This window comes from Apteryx rowi, unplaced genomic scaffold (genome assembly GCF_003343035.1).
Source record: "Apteryx rowi isolate R43461 unplaced genomic scaffold, aptRow1 scaffold_293, whole genome shotgun sequence".
In the NCBI taxonomy this organism is placed as follows: domain Eukaryota; kingdom Metazoa; phylum Chordata; class Aves; order Apterygiformes; family Apterygidae; genus Apteryx; species Apteryx rowi.
Window position 1 is genome coordinate 440,760 of NW_020449341.1, and position 22,075 is coordinate 462,834.

The window sequence follows — 22,075 nt, forward strand, 5'->3', positions numbered from 1 at the left end:
GCGGGGCGAGGAAGGCGAGGAGCTGCCTGCCGTGCCGGGGCACCCGTGCCCTAGGGCAGAGGGGGCCGGGGGGCAGGGGTCCGCCCGCAGGCTGCCGGGAGGCTGAGGAGCGCAGGCAGCACCGGGGGGGAGGAGGAGGAGGAGGAGGAGGAGGGCAGCACCATGACTCATTTGCAGGCCGGTCTGTCCCCTGAGACTCTGGAGAAAGCCCGGCTGGAGCTGAACGAGAACCCCGACACCTTGCACCAGGACATCCAGGAGGTTCGGGACATGGTGATCACTCGACCGGACATCGGCTTCCTCCGCACCGACGATGCCTTCATCCTGCGTTTCCTGCGGGCCAGGAAGTTTCAGCACTTCGAGGCGTTTCGCCTCCTGGCCCAGTACTTTGAGTATCGCCAGCAGAACCTGGACATGTTCAAGAGCTTCAAGGCCACAGACCCTGGCATCAAGCAGGCGCTGAAGGACGGCTTCCCCGGGGGCCTGGCCAACCTGGACCATTACGGCAGGAAAATCCTCGTCCTTTTTGCTGCCAACTGGGACCAGAGCAGGTAAATGCAGAGCCACCTGCCTGCCTTAACCCCTTCTTCCCCGGGGGGATGTGTGGGAAAAGCTGCGCCAGATCAAAAGGAGGCTGGATGGGCAACAGGGACACGCCCCGGTCTACCCAGAAGGGGGCTGGGCAGCAGCAAGGACGGAGGAAGGAGGAAAGAAAGAAGCAGTAAATTCTGTGGCTTAGGGCCTTTGCAACCCTCTCATCCTTTAGGCTCTGAAATTCGTAAGGGAAGTAGGAACTGCTTAGCTGCCCCTCTCAAATGAGTGATTTGAGGTTTACACACTTCTGCCTCTCCCTTAGCTGAAGTAAGCAGACAAGGTAGATGATGCACTTTCCCAGCCTGACAAAGGCCGGCTGCATTCACTGTGCTGGTCTTTATGCTTGAGAATACACAGAGCCGCCCAAGTGCAGTATTTAAAAGTGGGAGATGCTGTTTGCAAATCAGGAGTATCCATCATGGTTTTCAAGCTGAAAAGTTTGCCTATGCAGGAAGCTTAAGCTCTGAATCCTTTCCCTCAGCTAAAGAAAGCTCTTCCTGAGCCATCTGGAAATGCCAGGATGGAAGTTATGGTAACCACTTCTTTTCCCCTCTTACACTGCTCTCAGTATAAATCCCCAGTATAATATGAATGCAAGTGAAAAAATGGACTTCACAAGCAAAGCAATTTGAAGGAGGCTAGTGCAGTCCTCAGAACAATGTCTGGTCTTTTCTGGGACTGCTCTAGCCTGAAGATGTCTTAGCAGGCTGAACCAAGAGCTATCTACAATCAAAGCCCTTTCTTTTAGTTATAGGCTATATGCTATGTGACACTATTTGGTTATTCTAAATGCCTCATTAAGTGCCATGCCCCATTTCTCCTGCAGTCTAAAATTACAGTTTCCAAAACTGCCTGATTCTTGGTACATGTAAATGAGTTGAGAGTGAGCTGTTGAGAGTGAACTTTCTAAAACCTACTCCTATGAGCACTGCACAGATTCTCTAGGCTCTTGCTTGATAACAGGGCTAAGCTCTGAAGCACTTCTCAGCGAGAAAACTAAGTCTTGCATGGTGCCTTCGCATGAACCAGAACCCTCTTTTGTGCGGTCCATACAAGCTGAGCACAGGCAGAGCTGAGTGCTCTCTGCAGATATCCCAAGCTCTGCTGTTTTGAAACATGGGGAGGACACAAACTGCTAGCAGTGTGGATAGAAAGGAGACAATCTGGGGGATCAGCATGCTTAAGCCTGCTCTTGAAGTATTTGTGTAGCTTTTCTCTTGCAGGCTGTGGCGACTGTGCCAGCAGATGTGCCAGGCACTGTGCTCTGGGCCACAGGGCAGCTGGCACAGCATGGTTTACTTCTTTTCCAGAACAGGATGGCCACATCCAAAATGTGTCCTGGGAATGTTTCCTGGCCCTTACTAACCCATGACTAACCCCAGTACCCAGACTGGGAGAATGCTGTTTGACGCAAATCAAAACGGTGTCCGCAACCATGCTAGCAAAGTAGATGGAGCCAAAGAAGCTGAGTGGGGAAGCAGGGATGATATGGCTAAGGATGCTCTGAGTGGGCTTCATTTTCTTATGTCCCACATAAGGACAAGGTCAACTTTTATTTAAAATAAACAGCTAACTCAAACTCTTAAAAATCCCCAAAGGAAGAATTTGCAAAGAAATGGATATTTAAACATTTTATTGAATTATAGCCCTGCCATGTTCCTTTGTTAAAGCTAGTCTGATCTATTGTAAACCACTATTTCTTAATAATGAAAAAAAACCCAAACTTTGTGACACTTTTCAGATCATTAGTTCCTAGTCCCAAGAAAACTAAGAATTTGAGTTCAGACAGAAAGCAGCATTTCAAAAAATAATTAGCATGTGAAAAGTATAGTTTTTTATCAATTATGGATGTGCTGATATTTAAGCTACATGAAATCAGCTGACATATCAGTAAATTTATTGCGTTCTGTTCTCTCTTTTTCATGAAGTCCTGTTGATGGAATTAAGCTTATTTACATTATAATAGCAAAGTTACTGAATTACCCTAGAGTACTTAATGGCCATGTTTGCAGTTGGGTCCCCATCGCTCTTAAGCATGGTATGCACAACATAAACCTTGCCTCCAGAGTTAGGAACTTGTTTTCAAGTAGACAACTCAGTCAAAGGGGAGAGAAGTGAAGCCCAGCTGTGGAAAGTAGCTTGCTCCAAGGTATATAACAAGTTAGCGACAGAGCTGGGAATAGGGTTAGGTCACTTTCTTTTCTAATTAATTTATTGCCTTTCATTATCTGGTGTTCAGCAATTACCTGAACCTGGAAGGTACCGTGTGCTCAACTTATATGGGAGTTGCTTCATACTGTGTGTCAAATTTATGCCTTAACTGATGGAGATCTTACAGTGTGTAAACCAGTGCTCCTCTTGCACCAACAATGGGAGGATTACTTTTTGAGGTTTGTTTTGTTGGGACTTCTCTGTATATTTTATAAACTTTAAAAAAATGTTAATAGAGAAAGCATGGCTCCAAATTTAATTTATCCTGTGTGTACAATTTATTATGGCCAGCATGTAACAGTTAGAAATAAAAAGTGGCAATTTGTTATTTAAATGAATAGCAGACATACTATAAAGGATTTATATAGCACCAGCAGTCTATGATTTACATAGTTCCAATTAGAAAGAAAAGTGTGGGAGGCAAAAAAAATCCTATGGTAAAACAAGCCTGTGCACTAGATGGTAAATCATTAAATTAAAGCAGGGCCTGAAAATTGTACCAGATGTCCTACCATCTGAACAACTAAATCAGACTTGTATTTAAAACAAACAGAAAAACGAAAGATGAAGGATAATGCATTGAGTAGCCCAGCAGCTTTTCAATGGGACCCTGCTTAATGCTGCCTCCTGTCTCAGCTCTTGGGAAAGTCAAGAAGAATGGCATTCCTTCCAGAAACCTGGATCATACTTGGGGAGGAATCAACCTTCCACATTAGCTTCCAGACTGTTGATTCATAATTACATTTGGCTTGTAGGTATGTACTTGCATTTGAAGAGTCCTTTTTTTTTTCTTCTTTTTTAATGTGTCCAGCTGGTGCTGGTATGAAGTTTTTTTCATTAATGGCACAATTAACTTCAGCTCTCAGTGGCAAATGATCTGTTGTCATGCCTATGTATGCTTCATGGCACCTGTACACAAGTACACTACAAAACCCAGTCCTTTCTGATGCTGTTTATTTGAGATCTTTTCCTGCATTAATTATCTCAGAACTTTTCTGAGCAGAAGAAAAGTGCAATAATACATAGTTTTTGTCTGTGTCATAGTGACCCAGTGAGCCCAAAACATCCTCAGTGAATATGGAAACCCACTGCATTTGTTAGTGTTAACTCTGCTGTTGCCTCAGCTAATTTACAGTAGGGAAGAAGGCAGATGCAGGGGCACAGTATGCATTTATCTGCTTTCATGCCAGAAGTGCTAGAAACTTTTCCTCCAGTTAAATGAAAGCTTAAGTTCTGCAGCCATTAGGAGGCTGATCTGCTCCTCAGCTCACTATTAACCACAGGTGAGTTGGCAGGGTATTTTTCAAGCTCTGCAGGAGGCAGTATGACAAAATAAATCGTATTACTAGCAATACTAACAACTTAACAAAAACAAACAATCTGGTTAATAGATTCAATTTATGTTTGAAAGTAATATCTTTCATGTAATTATTATTAACTAGTGAAAACTGTCATTTTTATACAGTTTCTCTAACTGACTAATATTGCCTTGTTGTTTTGGCTTTCCCCATGTATCTGCATACACCTATTATCACTTATATTTAGACTGTGAATGTTTTGGCTAAGGATCATCTTTTCGGTCAATGTTTATGTAAAACTTAGATCAGCAGAATCTTCATCCATGGCAGTGATTGTTAGACTCTGGGCTAACAGAAGGAGTAATGAACAATATTAAAGAAAAATCTAAAAGATAATCTGGTGAGATCGTTGAAGCTATTTCTATTTTTCTATTCATTTGTGCAACACTGGTGGTGCTTAGCTTCAGAATAAGGTCCCTGTGACCTGTTGCTACTATTTAAACAGAATATCTCTAATAAGAAAAGTTTCAATCCCCCATCTTTTTAGGGTTCAGATCTGCACCCAGACTGACAAGCCAAGGAGATCTGAGGCATCATTTCTAGGTACTCCTTTGTGTATCATGAGGGCTCTTGTTTCAATGAAATTCTGAAAATATTAAGCCAGAAGAGTAGATTATAAATGGGATCATGGCTCAGAGACTCAGCTTGTTTTCTCTTTTAAACCATGGTGTCACAGTAGTTCATTTGACAGAAACTGGCACCTGCCAGAATGGTGATGAGCCTCCAAGACAGGCTGTGCATTCTTTATGTGTTTGAGACGTTCAGGACAGGCCTGGCCTAAATTCAAACCAAGACAACTTTCCATTTGTCTCTTTTAGTTATATATCCATTTGCATCCAGAGATGCAAATTCATTCCACTCAGTTTTAACTTGCAAAATAACAAAAGATTTCTTGATATCAGTAAAGATGCATGTCAGCCACAGAGTTTATGAATCAGATAATGCACATGGGAACTGGCTGGAGCCAGAATCTGATTAAACAGATGCTATGGTGGATGCCATCTACATCATAAAGAGATGACACAGTTGGATTTGACATGAGACTTCTGTCTCCTGCCTTCTCCCTGTCTTCTGCTGTTGGCCCAGTGGGAATCACAGTGGCTTCTGGGAATGAAGTGGGTGCACAGACCATGTAACCAAGAGGTAAAAGTGAAAGACCATGGTGAAATGTACTACTAAGAGTTGATAGCATTGTCTGCCAGTCTGTTGTTTCCCAGAAATCCTTGGAAATACTTTGAATTGTTCGTATCCCGTAAGAAAATCTCGAAGAACTTTTCTTTCCTGTAAAGGGGAAATTGCTGCCACTGCTAAATTACAAGAGCGGGATGTTCAGTTAATTATTTTAGTTGCTCTGTTCCCAAGTTAAATAACAAATCAAGACCTCAGTGAGGCGTTACCTGAGCAAGCTCTGTTGCTGTTGTAGAAATGGTAGCCATCCTGAAGCAGATGAAAGAATCACTGTCAGTGTGGCTATTAGCATGTCAAGCCTTTTCCAGGCTCCTTGCTTCAAAGTCAACCTGAATGAAAAATTTTGAGAGGTAGCAGAGTATATCTGCACACTAGTCCCCACTTCATTTGAACTCAAGCCTGGAACTCACACAGAAGAAGGTCATGAAGAATGTATTACACTGAAGAATGCATTACATATGTGATGACATTTTCCCAGCTTTTATTTTTCACATTAACAACTGGGCTAAAAAAAGTTCTCTAAACTTTCTCTTGAGTTAGACATAGTCCTATAAATAGGGGGCACTAAATGCATTTAAATTAATCAAAAAATTCTAGATTATCCTAGGAATTAGTGATACCTTGCTAGCTACAGTATGTCCTGTAAGAGTCTGTTTAAACAAGTGAAAGTGATTGAAGTTAGCTGTAAATAAATCAGGTTTTACTTCCGCACAGCCTAACTCCAGGTTACTGTAGGACACGTACTGTAGCAAATTAGGCCCAAAGCACCCTGCTCACTTCCCAGCACTGGAGCAGTCATTTTAAAACTGGGGCCAGAGCAAAGTAAGGGGCTTGCTGTCCCCAAAATAAACATCCAAAAAATGAAGGGCATTGGGATCAAGTGATAAATATTTGTTGGAATCTTTGGATATTGCTGTGAAAAACTGACATGTTCTATTGAGCCCTAACAGTGAGCTGCCCAATGGCTATAATTTGACACAGATTGATAAGAATAAAAGAGTAACATCTTCCCTTTGGACTGAAGGGAACACCAAGTTCTCTTAAAATTAAAGGCTAATATGTCTTTTTTTTTATTTTGCTTTCAAGTACAAAGTCAATCAAAGCCATCTTGGACCAAGTTTATTTCACACTCACTTGCAGCTTATCCTGTTTTTCTCACTTTTTGTTTGTAGGATTTCTGTGTCTATGTGGAATTTATCTGGAATGGAAAGAAGGTTTCTACAATGCAATGCAGAGGACAGGGTAGGCTGGTGTTGAGGCTTTCTTATGTAGAGAGAGGTTTCTTCTAAGAAAAATAAACTACCTACCTATGTCAGAGTTTGTAAAAGGTGGTAGTAGTCCACAGAACAATAAAATATAAGCCCATTTTAAAACAGTAATTCTCTGTTGTATCACCTTTTATGTAGCACTCTGGGTGCAGTATTTCTACAAAAAAGGAGTTTGCTAAATGTAGACTAATGCAAGAGTCTCTCAAACTGGTATACCAGCTTTCAAGGGAATCACACTTCAGGAAGGATTTAAAGTTCAGCTTTCACCAGGAGTTTAGTAACTTTTAGCTATGAAGGTGTGAGATATGTTTCATCATACCTCTTTGAATGCTGGTAAGAAAAGTGTTTTGGCAAATATTCCCCTTGTGGAATGACTAATACAGGAAGACCACAGCATAGGTATTGCTAAAAACAGTTCCTGCCTTCTCAAAGTGTTATTTGTCCACTATAACACTGCAGTCATCCATATGTACACACTGGTTAAATTTCTAGTGCCTCTCTGGAGACTGTCCCTAGTGGATAGTTTATATGGGACTGTGTAAAGACAGTGCATGGGATTTGGATTAGTTTGTGGTTGACCTCAGGGCAATAGTATAGCTGTAGCTTAGCCTGGCATGTAATTTCTCCACTTTACACCTAGGGTTTTCAAGTCCCTAAAGCCCAGCTGAGAATGGAGTGTATGTTGTGGTAAAGCCTGTGGAAAGCCTTTTGAGGGACTTTGTTTACACAGATTTCCTTACGTCCTGGTGCTGACGTGAGCAGTAGTGGCAGTGAGATGAAATGTTGGACAACATGGGATTGGAGTGGATTAGAGATGAGTCTTTACGCAAATAACTCTGTGCTGTGTGAAAGCTTTAATGTAGTTTCTTTAATGATATTTCATTTGCTCAGGCTGTTCAGCTGATATTTTCAGTACTCAGCTTGCAATTTGCAACACCTAAGATTTCATCTATCACACCAGGTTTACATTTCTGGCTTGCCTCAGCATGTGTTCAGAGTAAAAGCTACTTTAAGTATCCACTAATGGATTTGTCTTTCTTCTCTGGTTTTCCGTACTGTACTTAGGGAATATATCAAAAACAAGAGAAGAGGTCCATTACAGAATGAAGGATAGCTCCTATTTTCAACTAATTGCCCTAAATGGTATTAGGGGGTGAGGGAAGGCTTGGTTGTGAGTGAGACATCCCTATATACTCCTAATGTGGCTTCTTAGGTTTAAAGAGTATTTCAGATACCTTCCTCTGACAGAAAGTGTTTTTTCTTGCTTTTAGATAGATCTTTGTTCTTTAGGGCTTGTTTTCCTTGATAGGAGAGCCTTTTGTCTTGTTCGGCAGGTAAACATATAATATTGCCACTCTTATTCTGGACTGTATTTCACACTCATACTTACACAAAGCAAACCTGTAGTAAGAATTATGGTGATGGTGAATATGTTGTAGATATGTGGAGACCTAGCCCTGCAGCCATGGTTACTCTCTGTGGTGGCTGAAATCCTGGTCTCATTGATGTCTGACAGTTTTGTCACTGACTTGACTGAATTCAGGATATCATTAGGTGTATATGTGAGTGTGTAGAAATATATGTGTATATATATGCATATACATACACATACATATATACTGATATATAGCACTTAGGTATATATGAAAACATTTTATGAGATGCCTTGAAGGCCTGAACTAACAAAAAATATTTATGACCTGGATATCCAGCAGTTTCGTGTTACCAGAGATCAGAGCGCCGTTAATCCAAGACAAATGATGTTTTCTTSAACCTTCCTAGGGAGGACATTAGAAGTGGAACTGGGGAACTTGGGAATCTTCTTGGAACTGGATGTAGGGAGCTTGCAGCAGTCTGCTTTGTTGGAACTCCCATCCTGGAGAATAGCTTTCTCTGGATGGGGTTGCAAAAATGACAGGTGGCATTGTGACTAATTTTAAGATTTGAGTATTTCTCATGTCCCTTTCTTGTAAGCATGAACTCTAATAGAAGATTTTCCTTGGACTGAGGTGTTAGTAAATAGCTGCTCTTTCAATGACTTATCTGATGCTTAATAATTTTCCTTCCCTGTGCAACCTTTCCTCTGGGAAGGCCTCTTACAGGGTATATCTCTATCTAATTTCATAAAGTGATAAAAAATTAGTGTTTCTGATACCTCCACTGCCTTGTGGAGTATAACAGTGAGTGTGAAGCTACTGAAGAGTTGAGGGGGAGGCAGCTGACCTTGCTCTGAGCCTCCCCCTGCCCTGGACTCCCAAAATGACTGCATGAGCCTCATTCCCTCAGGCTAACCATGTGTGTTTTTATCCTGATGCTAGCAGTAGTACAAAATATAGGTTATACAGGGTTTTTTCAATACCCATTTTGATTGGATGCCCTCCACAGTATTTGAACATCTGTGTTGTATCAGACAGGTAGACTGATCTGTAAATATGCTAGGTGCACAAAACCGGTCTTATTTTATGCCAGTAAAATCCTCTTGTAGTCTTGATGCTGCGAAACACTCCCTGAATGTCCCATTTTACATGCAGCTTGTTTGGGAAAGAACCACTGAATGATTTCATCTTTCCCCAGGTTGTGCTTTGCACTGGGTCGCTGAGGGTGTTTGTTTGTTTGCTCATTTAAAGGCCTCAACAGCAACTTTGGCATTTTCCCAGGGTGGCTGGATGTTGCATACAGCAGTTGGGCTTGGGGGACTCACTCTCCTTGGGGAAGAGCCATAAGCTGTGTAATGCCTGAGGTTTTGCCTCTGACATACCAGCCCCTGTTTTCTCAGGGGGAGTTTTACCCAGAGCAGGCGGGGCTTTCCAGGTTCGTTTTACCGCACCTATTGCAATAATGGGGTCCTGATCTAACAGTTCTTTGATGACGGAATTATGCTAATAATTATAAGGATCCAGGTTTTGAGCATTTTCCTTCAAAATAGGTTTTAAAGTACATTGTTCCCTTCCCCTCCTGGAAAAAAATCCATTTACAAAAATGTTTCTTTTTTTTTCTTCCAAAGGGAAATTGAGAATTTTAGAATATTGAGGATTTCCATAGGGAAATTGAGGAGAACAATTTTTCCTGTTCTGTTTCTTTTCCCTTTTGAAAAAAATCTGAACAAAAGTGGGGGAGCATACCAAACTTCCTACAAACCTTAGATCTCAGAAAAGACCTCAGAAAAAAGTTAAATCTCAGAAAAATAAAAAGGTGGAGAGAATCTTAAACCTCCTATCCCAGCAAACAAAATCAAATTCAAAACAAAATAAAAGTCTCCAAAATGAAGAGAAGAATCGTGTAAAACTCCTGTTCTTTTCTGGGGAAAACACACTTTCTTTTTTTCATTTGTGTTAGGTGGCTGACACTAACAGAATCCTTTGCTAGGCCCTTTACTGGGAGAGCACAGTTAGGAGGTGCCCTGAGTTTTAGTAGACTGAAAAAAAAGAAAAATGTAAGAAGTCAGCAAGTCCAGATGAATTTCACTTCAATTATTTCACTTTGCAAATACTTTCAAAATATAGTTATGTTTATAACTGAATAGTGCACTCATATTGAAGCAAGTAGAATTTAGTATAATTTAATGTAATTGCTAAATAGACACACATGCTCTTTGCTACATATGCAGTTCTGTGGAGATTTCACAGGGGCCTCATGATTTTGAGAGCTTCTGATTTTGGATGCCATCATGGGAGACTCTTAGAGGGCCTTATTTAAAAATTTTATCAGCACAAACACTCAAAAAATTAGACTCATTTGTTTTTTTTATTTTCTGGAACATTTGCTTATCTGATATTTTCTGGTTTTGACTCTAATGCTGCATCTGATATTATGGTGCAGACTGGCAAAATTAGTTCTGTTTCAGGAACTATTTATCTTACTTTTTTTCAAGATTTTTGGATATAAAACATCACTAACCTGGAAAAAAATCAGAACTTAATCTATGACTTTCATATTTCTTCAGAAATGAATAATTCAGGTATCTCTCACTTTAAAAAAAAATCCCAATAAGCTAAACTGCAAGTTGGTATTAATACCGCTATTACATGGCCAATTTTGGTTTTCCAGCCTTTAGTTTGAAGATGACATTGCTGTATTTATTAAAGTTATTCAGCTGCTATATTAGGTGCTCTAGCATCAAAACAGAAAAGCGATTGTACTCAATTGGATTTGGCACTGAGAGACTGAGTTAGAATAGTTAAACCAATATGGAATTATATCTTCTTTTACAAGATTATTGATCTAAGAAAAGATTATGGGCATATATGTAAAATATATAATTACATACATTTTTTATTGTAAGTAAAACATGCACAGTTGCTGCATCTTTGTAAACTCAAATTTAATGTAGACAGTGCTGGAACCAATGTATACCACATTCCAAACTTACACCAGAAACCACACAATTTGGTTTTAAAAGTACTCTGAAGGAAATTAATTAAATATTAATAGGTTGATATTGCTCTTAACTGGAGACCTTCCAAAGCCCTAGTGTACATTTTTTTTGCTTTCAAGATCTTTGACTTGGGTAGTGACCATTCTGTAATACCCTTTGCAGATTTAAGAGTAAACGTTACCCAGAGAGAATGACAGTGGAGCATTTGGAAATCGCATTTTGTTATCAGATTATCATGTGGAAGTTGTTACTTTAATTCTTTGGAAAATTATAGGAGGGAACTTAGATCTATACATATATGCATATACATATACCATACACATACACATCTATACAGACATGCATAGATATGTTTGTATAGACATTTAATTACATGGGTAGATATTTAGGCAGATTTGGAGACTAGTACCTTCTACAGCAAAGTTCAAAGTTTTCTTGGGGGTTTATATTTTTGAGTTTATCTTGGCTCACTAATGGTCTAATGTATATAATCCTGCCTCAGAGGATGAGATTGACTAACTGAGCTTTTGAGACTTTCACAGCTTTACATTCCCATGACTTCTGAGGATGCGTATACATTCCTTTGTTTTAAACCCTTACTAAATGGTACAGGGGAATAACGCTTAGAAATTCTGCCAGTCYCTGATCTGGGGTCTTTCTGTGTCTTCCTAAACTTGGCCTAATCAAGTCTCCCCTTAACATTCACAGGTACACACTGGTGGATATTTTGCGTGCCATACTTCTTTCTCTAGAAGCCATGATAGAAGATCCTGAGCTTCAAGTGAATGGATTTGTTTTGATTATAGACTGGAGCAACTTCACCTTCAAGCAGGCCTCTAAGCTGACACCAAGCATGCTTAGATTAGCCATAGAGGGCCTTCAGGTAAAGTTTTACTTTTCTTTCTTTTCCTGATTTCCCTTCTTTTTGCGGTTCATTAAAAAGCTGGATGGCTAAAAAAAACCCAAATGCAGGAAAGATGCACACTCCAAAATAGCAAGGCTCTTAATGCCTTTTAAGGTATAGGCAGACAAAGGTGTAACAGTGGAGCAAGTTAATGCGTGAACTCGGTCAGCTAACTCCAGTAATTTTCAGTGTGTAGGCTCTTAATTTGCCATAAACATGAGGTAATTTTCCATCTTTATTCCAGAGCAGCTGACTTCCTGTAAATTCCCACTGTAATTTCTGCAGTACTAAGTTAGAAGTAATCAGTTTCTCTTGTCATTTTGGACAGGGCTAATGAAATATGGTGCTGCTGCCATACCAGGTCATTTTTTTCATTGATTCCATTGGACACAGGCTCACACTATATCACTTGTCCTGAAAAGTGTGGGGCACTGTGAGTAGACAGTTGGCTGGGACTGTTTACTCAGTTAAAGTTCAGCATGTGCTTGACTGCTGGATCAGGATTCATGTGAATAGCAACTTGCAGGATTGAGTATATGGTGATTTAATTTCTTGCTTGCTCATTGTAAATGCACTTTACATGGCACAGGGACATTGCTGGAAAGGATACTGCATAACTCTTGTCTGTTTCCTGTAATCTTTAATGATCATTAAAATGAAAAACTGGAATCTGCAAAGTAGTTGTTTACTGTGCAAGCTTGAGTTGCTGTGTTAGAAATACCTGTAATTCACTCCTGTGGCAGTGTGCTTTGGTTTTACAAGGACATATATTACTTTTCTTTGATATTTTTATCATTTGTACATTTTTATTGCTCATATAAAACAAAATAACAACCGTATCTTTGAACTTTCTTCACTTTGATATTGCTATTCATGTGGAAATGTGTATAGAAGTAATATGGAGTTTTGATCTATATCTTGAAATGGCTTAACCAGCATTCAGGCTGCTGTTGCACAGAAAGGTAGTCGCAGTCATCAGATTGAGATCTGAATTTGTCATTTTGTTGCATTTCCTTATACGATGGTGTGATTCTATGGTCTTGAGAACTATATAAGAAGGCAACAGTGAGATCTGTATTTGTAATAGTTCTGTGTTTCCATTTATTGTTTTCAAAGCTTTTTCCTTCTTCCGCTGTAGGGTTTTTTTTCCTTTGGAACATAAATAAGTACTTTCGTAGTCTTTATATTTAAATGGTTTTGTTTCGGGTATTAATCAGAGATAGTTCTTTTGAGGAGAGCTGCAGCAGATAATTACATCTGAAAACATGATGGATGATCTACCAGACTGTTAAGTTTGACTCTGAAATTCTGTGCTCTCCTACCATCAGTTGGCATATTACTGAGTCAGGGTGAGGTCCCTTTGCTTAGCTTACCATGCCCAGCAATGAAATTTCTAGCCAAAGTCCGCCTTTGTAGGTTCCAATATGACAGTAGCCAGCACCCAGGGCTTTTTTTGTGCCCACTATCTTCAGTCCTGTTGACTTCAGTGATGTAAAGCCAGGCACAAAATGCTCCAGAAAAGGGGATGAGAAGGTCCTGGAATGGTAAACGTGAGATAAACTTACCTCGCCCTTGAAGAGACTGTCCTAATTCGTGACGGATATTGTTGTCTGTAAGTGGCAACTTTTATGAGGCCTTTTGCCACAAATCTTTTGAAGAAATCAATTAGTTGGACTCTCATAATAAATCCATTCATTTTCTGTTGGAGAAGCACTGTGGGAGTGAGGGCTAACATTCCCATACTAGCAAAATTGCCTGACTCTACTGATATTATTCTAGTTATACTATGTAAGGGCCTGTTTATATTTAATTTCTGTCTTTTTTTTTTCTTAAATAAACACATTTCTACGTAGAGATATATTGGAATCAATAAAAAGGTCTAAGAACAACTGTGCTGATCATGTTGGAGGGAAAACCTCACTTTAGAAAAATGTGATCAGGAAGGGAATAAGAAGAAAGCATGATGAAAAGGTGGTGCAGAGAGACCCTGGAAAAGGCCAGGATTTACTTGCATCTCCTTGCAAGATTTCATGCCTAAAATATTAGACTTTCTTACCCTCAATAGATATTGTCTTTTCTTTTATTTTGGACAAAAATATATAGCAGAAACATCATTCTGAATGAGCCGAAGTCAAAAGTGCTTAGTCAGGTGATATGAAAAAGATTAAGAACGTCTCAGGCACACTGTTTATTTATGATCTTTGTAAATACTCTCTGTTTAATCAGAGAAATGGAATTTACTTTGAATTACAAGATTTAATAGGGCTCAAGATGCTGAACTTTACCATTTGGGGAATTCAAATATTTATCTTACTTGGGTAGAAGGGGACAGGGGACGTGGGATTAGTGACCTCTAAATTGGATGTTAACCAAATCCCTTTGCCTCCTGAATGAAATCTTCTAAATTTGTATTGTATTTGCTTAGCTTGCATGGTGAGCAGAATATTGAATATTGCACATACCAAGGTGAGCTGATTACAAGTTATGGCATTTCTGGGCTTTTCACAACTGCTTATTTTATTATGAAAATGCTTTTGAAAGTAAGACAAGTAAATATATATAGTTTTCTACTAAAGACAAGTTCTGCTCGATACTTCATCCGCATATAGATGTTAAATGGGAACATGAAAAGAATCATACCCCAAACTGAGTTCAATACATTAGAAAAATCTAGTAAGTACATGTAGTTATTTTCAGGAAAAGAGCCTTTCAGCCATGGAGTTTGTAATGTTAAAGGAGAGTGAATATCTGTAAGCTGACATGAATTTCCGTTATTTCCATCCCAACAGTGCTATACTGACCAAATCTGTGCAATATACACCAGTTCTGATTTTTAGATCAAATGGTTTTACTGGTCAGGAAAGTTGTGATTCCCTCCTGTGGTGGTTAGGGTGCTTGGCCAGCATTCTGACACTGCAGTCCCAGCTGGTGCATTACCCTTGTCCTTGTGGAAGAGAGGGGCAATACTCTCTCATGTGGATGCTGCTGGCTACAGCATTTATGTTGCTCATAGTTAGTGAGAAGGAGTATTTAAACTTAGGTCTCCCATACCTTTGGTAGTAGACAATAAACACATAAATAAACGCAACATGTAATATTCCTTATTTTGTGAGAAGCGTCTGTCTGGCCTAGGTACCTAAGGTACGTAAGGACTCAGAGTTGTGAAACCTGAGCAGAAGAAAGTATCAAGCATCCTCTGAAGGGTGAGACCTAAACCCATGCCCTGACTTTAGTACCTTGTTTTGGTTCTCCCTGGCATATTTGATGGGCTGCTGTCTATAAATCTCAGTCTTTAGATGCCTGTTTCTCCCCATTCATTGCGTTCTGTAGCCTCAAAACTGAATTTGGTCTGTGATCTCATGTTATCCAGCAGCTGGGTTCCTGAAAGCTGGGAATGTTACAGCGTTGTGTGTTGCAGCACCCAAATGCCTTGTATAAGTCTCTACATAGAGTATATATAGTATTACATAGCATAACCAGTCCTACCTTTACATAGGCAATGATGAACTCTGAGCTATTACCATACACACATATAATACCTTAGTGTTATGGTCTCATAAACAGCTCTGTGAGAATGTCAACTCAATAAATAATGGTGGTCAAGAAAGAAAATAAAATGTTAGGAATTATTAGGAAAGGAATGGAGAGCAGAGAACATGATGAAGCCACTGGGTAAATCGGTGCTTTGCTTCTCTCTTGACTGCTGAGGACACTTCTGTGTTTTCTGTCTCAGAAAGGGTATTGTAGAACTGCAGAACATTTGGAGAAGGGCAAAAAAAGACCAAAGGTATGGATGGCTTCTGTATAAGAAACAACTGAGCAGGCTGGAATTCTTCAGGTGCAAGAACAAAAACTGTGGAAGGAAATTACGGGTATCTGTAAAACCATAGGATCACAGGAGAATTTATGTTGAAGGGACCTCAGGAGGTCATCTAGTCCAACCTGCTGCTTAAAGCAGGTTCCCTATGAGGTCAGATTAGGTTACAAAAAAGATCATGTGTGGCATGGAGAGGGTGGCTAGGCTGCAGCTGTTCTGTTATCTCCGTATTATCATTGTCAGATGATACTAGCAGTAGACATGGTTCTTTATACAATCTGGTGATTCTTTATACAATCTGGTGATTCTTTATACAATATACAATTGATCTGTGGAACTCCTTGCCATGGGAGGATCTGGGTGCTAAGTTTAATTGCATTCAGGGAGAATGGATACGTTTATGGAAGAGAAATGAACTAAGGATTACAAAATGCATCAAAACCACTTCCAGGTTCAGAAGTCCTTGAGCTGCTGATAGTTGGAGACTAAGAGAATGCTAAGTGGAAATATCATATAAGCTTTCCCTATTGTTATACAGTGTGTGCCCTTGACACTCACTTTTGGCCTCTGTAAGGACAGAATATAGGGTTAGATGGTTCCATAATTAAATTATTTAGAAAAAAAATACATGTATATTTAATTTTTCCCCTTTTATAAACTTTTTTTTTCATTTTACTGCTCCTGGCCATTCCGTGGCCTCTTCTGCTTAAATATCTAACTAAGAACACTTGGGCAGAAAGAGGGAGAAGGTAGGTTTGGCTAAGATTCTTTTCTTTGTGGTAGTTTTTTTATAGCTATGCATTTTCCATGGGCTTTTTATTAAGTATCAGGAGATCTTTGTTTTCAGAAAGCAGGTAAAAGCAGTGTCAAAGACTGAAAGTTCAATTGAAAATTATTTTGAAAAGTTGGGGTTTATTATTAGATAGCTTTGGGGGTAATGATAAATGAGCTTTGCAAAATGGAAAGTTGTGAGTATGCGTGAAACTTTAAATGATGGTTGATTAACTGATATTTAGGATTCTAAAACCTGGAACACTGTAAATCCTTCTTAAATATGTGATTTCTATTTAGCTCATAATGGTAGTTGCATGCATGACAGGTTTGTTTTGCATATTGTCACTCAGGCAGGCTGTACCTCCCAATTCTTTGAAAAACTTAATGGTTAAATAGTGATGCTTTTCCTCCATGTAAGAGGCTGAGGAAAAAGAGATGATAAACATTTAAACTGAGAACTGAACAGATGTGGACAGTCAGTAATGTTCCAGAAGACAGAAGACTCTTGCTTTGGCGCTGAGGATGTTTAYACGGAGAGAGAAGGATAGTGTTGTGGGGGACAAGGCAGGTCTCTCAACTGATCTTGACTTTTTGTTTGTATCAAAGAAAGGCTTCATAGGTTAAAACAAACTCATTACTGTGAACATGGAAGCAAAACAGAAAGAACATGAAGACAACATGCTTGCAGCTACTTTTGCACTCAAAACCATCTTTCAAACAGTTATTCTTGTGAATTCGAAGGATAATATCCTAGATCAGACTTGTTGCAGCAATGTAAGGTGGAAGTAACAGAGGCCAGAGCACATACAGTCTGGAGAGGAAAGGGACAGGACTTCCTACTCCCATTATCTTTGAGCATGAACTTCATTGGTATCTTAAAGGGACCCTTATCTGGACATCATGTTTGGTTCACCTTCCTATTTAGATATCCATATTCAGACAGTGCTTAAATTTAACCACCCAGTTCTGTACTACACATATACAACCAACAGGTTGCAAAGTCAAGCGTTCGTAAGTCAGGAACTTCTAGAACTAAAGATGCGTCTGAAAATATTATTTTGACTTCATATAATTACTTGCTCACATGGTCTGTGCAGTGCATAAGATTGTTAATATTGAGATTAAGGAATAATTATTCAGTACTAGCAATGAATATCAATTAGCAGCAAACCACAAAAAAGAGCTTTAAACATCTATGCGTCCAAACATAAAACCATAAAAAAACACTCGTAAAACTTGAGTTCACTGCCTGAGTTTTCAGCCAGTTTTTGTGACAAGGTCCTGACACTTCACATAGTGCTGGGAAGGACATTAAAAAGTAGTAAAGTGTCATTTTTTTTAGTGAGAATATCTCCTGTTTCCAGGAGAGCTAGTAAATCACGTAGCTGCTTTCATTCAGTTACTTATCAAAGAGTTAAACTGCTTGTAAATGGCCCCTGTCTGCTTGAGTCCCCTGAGCCCAGGACCAGGCCAGAGAGTGGATGAACATGCTTGCAAACAGCTACAAACAGCAGAGTTTCATACCAGTTTAACTCATGTTCTGTAACAGCAGTGGAAAGGGGTATTTTTCCTAAAAGCTTGTTGTTTTAAAAGAGTTTGCATATATTTGATCTCTCCTACTTCTAAAAAGGCCATCAAAAAGGCTTGCTGGCAATTTATTCTGGAAACAGTGTGGGCTGGAACAGATCATTAGTTCTAGCTCTTCAACTGCTGTCTGTATCGGCTTAACCTGTGAGGTGAGAGAGGAGTTGATGGCCAGACCTTGAGTTTAATCGCTTACAGGCATGTCTGTATAGACACAGCCATTATTCAGTGTGGCTCAGGTTTTTAAAAGACTGTTCTTTGAAGACAGAATAATTAATTTCCTTGCCGGATACTTTTATGATGCTCATCAATTAAAAAATATCTTTGAATGCCTTCCAAATACTAATTATTTATTCTCACAAACACACTTTTAAGATGAGGGGATACTATTATCTCATTTTTCCAGCTGAGAGCTATTCCACTGAAAGATTACAGTTAAAAGCATCTGCTAATTTGGGTGCCCACTGTGACAGCAATGGTCTGATTTTCAGTCACCTTTGATATATTCAGAGTCCAGCTGCCATTTACTTTCAGTTCAGGGGGAGTCAATACTTCTGAAGATTTGATCCTGATACCTCAAGCCAGAAGCCTTAATTCTAGCATGGCCTAACTTTAGAGCTCCTCATTAAATGCTCTTTGAATGTAACTCTGTGTGGGCTACTGCCTGTTTGAAGCAAACGGTAAGAAGCAGCAGACTGAACTCCCCTTTTACCCCAGAAACTCTGCTGTATGACATCCTACTGCAAGAATTTGTAATGGAGTTAAATATCCACCACCCAAACATCTGTCACTTGAGCTGGCGGAGTAACTGACTGCAGTAGGTTGTCATCCTCCATGTGAACCAGCAAGAGAGTGGGCACTTTGCCAGCGTTTTGCAGATATTTGCTGTAAGCAAGACATGATTAGTCTTGGGGATCTTGGCTTTCATTCAGGCTCTTTGATCTAGCTGGCACAGCTAGACTCTTCTGCCCATTCCTTCTTCCCTTTTCCCTCCAAGCAGCCTTTGTCCCAGTCCCAGTTCTTTCTCCAGTTCCTCATCCTACTGCTGTTCGCATTGCCTTACTTTTGCACCGGTCTTCACTGATATGGTTTTTTTTTGCCTTTTGTGGACTTGCTGTCCAAATGCTCTCCACATTGGGCATCTAATCAGCTTCAAATCTATTGCCTTCTCTTAACTAGTGTTCCTGTAGCTCTTCCTGGCACTCTAGAAAGGTTGAGCAGGGGGGTTGGACTAGATATCTCCAGAAGTCCCTTCCAGCCTCAACTATTCTGTGATTCTGTGATCTCTTCACATATTGAGTGAGTCCTCTAGCCATCAGGCTGCTAAGGAACTGGTCCTTCTGGTTGATCAGAGAGGAACTGGTCTGCTTGGTACATATGACCCAGTAGTCATATGACCCAGGCAGAAGCTGACTGGAGCTTCTGGGTGTGTGCTGGAATGACATGGCAGGACCTGGAAAAAGAAAATTTTTTGTTTCTGGAGTTTTCTTCTACTTCAAAAAAGTAGCAGTGGTTAGCGCAGAAGCCAGTGAAAAGGCTCATAGTTGCAGTTTTTTTCCATCAGTTCCATTAACAGAGAAAAACATTCAGTTAAAATAATTGCAGCTTGAGAGAAAGAAAACAGAAGAGATTCTCCTTGTACTTACAGACTACCTCTTTCATTGGCTTTTGTTAAATGCTACCAATTTTATTTTTTTCTCTTTCTATCAGTAAACTGAAACGATCTGTGTTAAATAATGATAGTGACTAAATTGCCCTGATTAAGCTGAAAAATTAATGTTATGCTAAGGTGAGTGGCATGAGTATCAGAAAAGAAGGCCTTGTAGCTCAAACTCAGGGTAGTGAATTAACTCTTGGCACTGTGATTAACTTCCTGTTGTGTCTGATAGGCCACAGTTCAACAACTATATGGTTATGACCATTCCTCAGCTTCAAAATACATGATTATTTTTGGAAGTTATTTTTCTCAGTCAAGGCCTAAATATTTCTCTTTGCTTCAATATCTTAAGTCCATGAGGAGTATAAATACTTTCCTTCCTCATAAGGTCACTCAGAAATAAAACTAATTTGTTCTAAATCATAAAGTCAGAGACAGAAGACATGTTTTAAGATCACAGTTCACCTTCCTGCTATAGTAAGATTATTTCATGCATTATTTTTTCTAGCTCTTCACACACAGTTTAATTTAAAGTCTCAAATGGAAGTCTGTCACATTCTTTGGAAACCTTTCCATGGCTTCTTGCTCTTCAGATTTCTTCTCAACATTAATCTTAAATTTTCTGTTTCAAAATGTCATCTCCTATAAACCCCTTGTTATTTCACCACATGCTGTTGGGTCCGTAGCAGGAATTGTATGAATATCTATTATTGACTCTCAGTGATGCATCTGCAATATCAATGATCTGTAATCTTGAACTAGGGAGTTCTTATTTGCCAGTGAAGATGGTGAGATTTGTAGTCTCTTTCGTGATATGAAAATCAGCAAAATCATCTTCTTTTGAGGAGCTTAAGTTTACTTTTTGATATTGTCCAAATTGCCTGTGTTATCAACCCATTTTATATACAGCTCTTTCAGGTTTACCTCATAAGGACATACTGGATCATTTTTAGAATTGTTTTCTGGTATCAGTCTAACTTGTCTTTTCTGTGATGCTCATAAATTCGCTGTGATCATATTAGGCTGTGCACAGATGGTTTTCTGTTACCATCTTCTACCACCTTTGCACATGCTCCCTATTATACCAGCTAAACATTTAGTTCCCTCTCCCCAAAACTATACATTGTGACTTTTTGTTTATACTCCCTAGCAAGTGTTCAGCTCCTATGGCAATAATTTGTCCAGTCCAATTTGACTTTGGCTATAAGCGATTACCATGTGGCATAGACACTGCTATGATATTTCACTAATGTCGAAAAACTGCATGTGGGAAGCTTCTCTAGGGGGAAGCATCACAAAAATGTGAAATTATATTGCTTAGCTGGTGATGGTTTTATCTCAGCTAATGTTTCACAGTCATAAAAAAAGTTAAGACAATTCAATTCTCAGATATTTTGATTGGCATAGCTATGTTCAAATAGGTGATGCTATGGTGATTTAAAATAGTTCAGAGACTGAAAGCTTAGATTTATAATGCATAAAGAAAATTATATTTTTAAAGGAAAGATTAAATACGAACTCTTTCTAAAACATCACACTAAAATTTGGATAATATGTATTTCCAAAAATTCCCCAATCTGAGACCAATTTCTCCAACCATTTCCTGCATATTTTGCAAAGACCAGAATAAGTTCTTAAAAAACACTTCTGGATTTATTAAGTATTTTATTATGCAGAATCAAGAACAGTGTTTGTAATCTTCTCCAGTGTCTTCTATAGCTAAAGGATTGAGTGCTAAGGTTTTGTCTAAATATAATGAATATCCAAACATGGAAGTGGACTGAAATCAGTGGTGACAACACATATCATTGTATTGGGGGAAATTGAGGTGTAGATTCAGTCCAAGAAACTGAATATACCTCCAGCACCTGGTGCTAGGAATGTCTCATGTCAGCACATCAGCCAGAACAGTTCTGGCTATGTCAGATTGCTTCCTGGTTCTCATGGGTTACATTTTATGTTATCTATCACAGTTTAGGCTTGAGTTCTGATTATGAAATGGGCATTCAGCCCCCTTATGTTATGGGACTGACTCATATAGCTTCTTCACATTTTTGTCACGTAGTTAGTGATTAAAGATTGCATTTTCAAATGTATTTGTTAATTTCTTGCTCTTAAAAGCTGGTTTCTTAAGAATCTACTAGTCATTTTGGGGAGGGTTTTCTGCCTGAGAAAAGCTGTATTTTAACCCTTTGCACTTTAAACATTGAAAACACTTCCTGGAAGCAGTGCCATGGTCAGTCTGGAGAGGGTCTCCCTAAAATTGTGTTTACACAGCAGTTGTTGCAAATTCTTACCTGATATTTCACCTAATCTGCCCTATTGCCCACAAAATCTTCTGAGTT

General features: G+C 39.3%; 1 protein-coding gene across 1 annotated transcript in view; it reads left to right on the top strand.

The window, feature by feature from the left end:
* Nucleotides 1-162: 162 nt before the first annotated feature.
* CLVS2 (clavesin 2) overlaps nucleotides 163-22,075 on the top strand; it is a 55,530-nt gene continuing 33,617 nt past the window's right edge. The window contains exons 1-2 of the mRNA XM_026069385.1: nucleotides 163-551; nucleotides 11,703-11,877. Of these exons, the coding sequence (XP_025925170.1) occupies nucleotides 163-551; nucleotides 11,703-11,877 (564 nt within the window). The remainder of the gene's footprint in view (nucleotides 552-11,702; nucleotides 11,878-22,075) is intronic.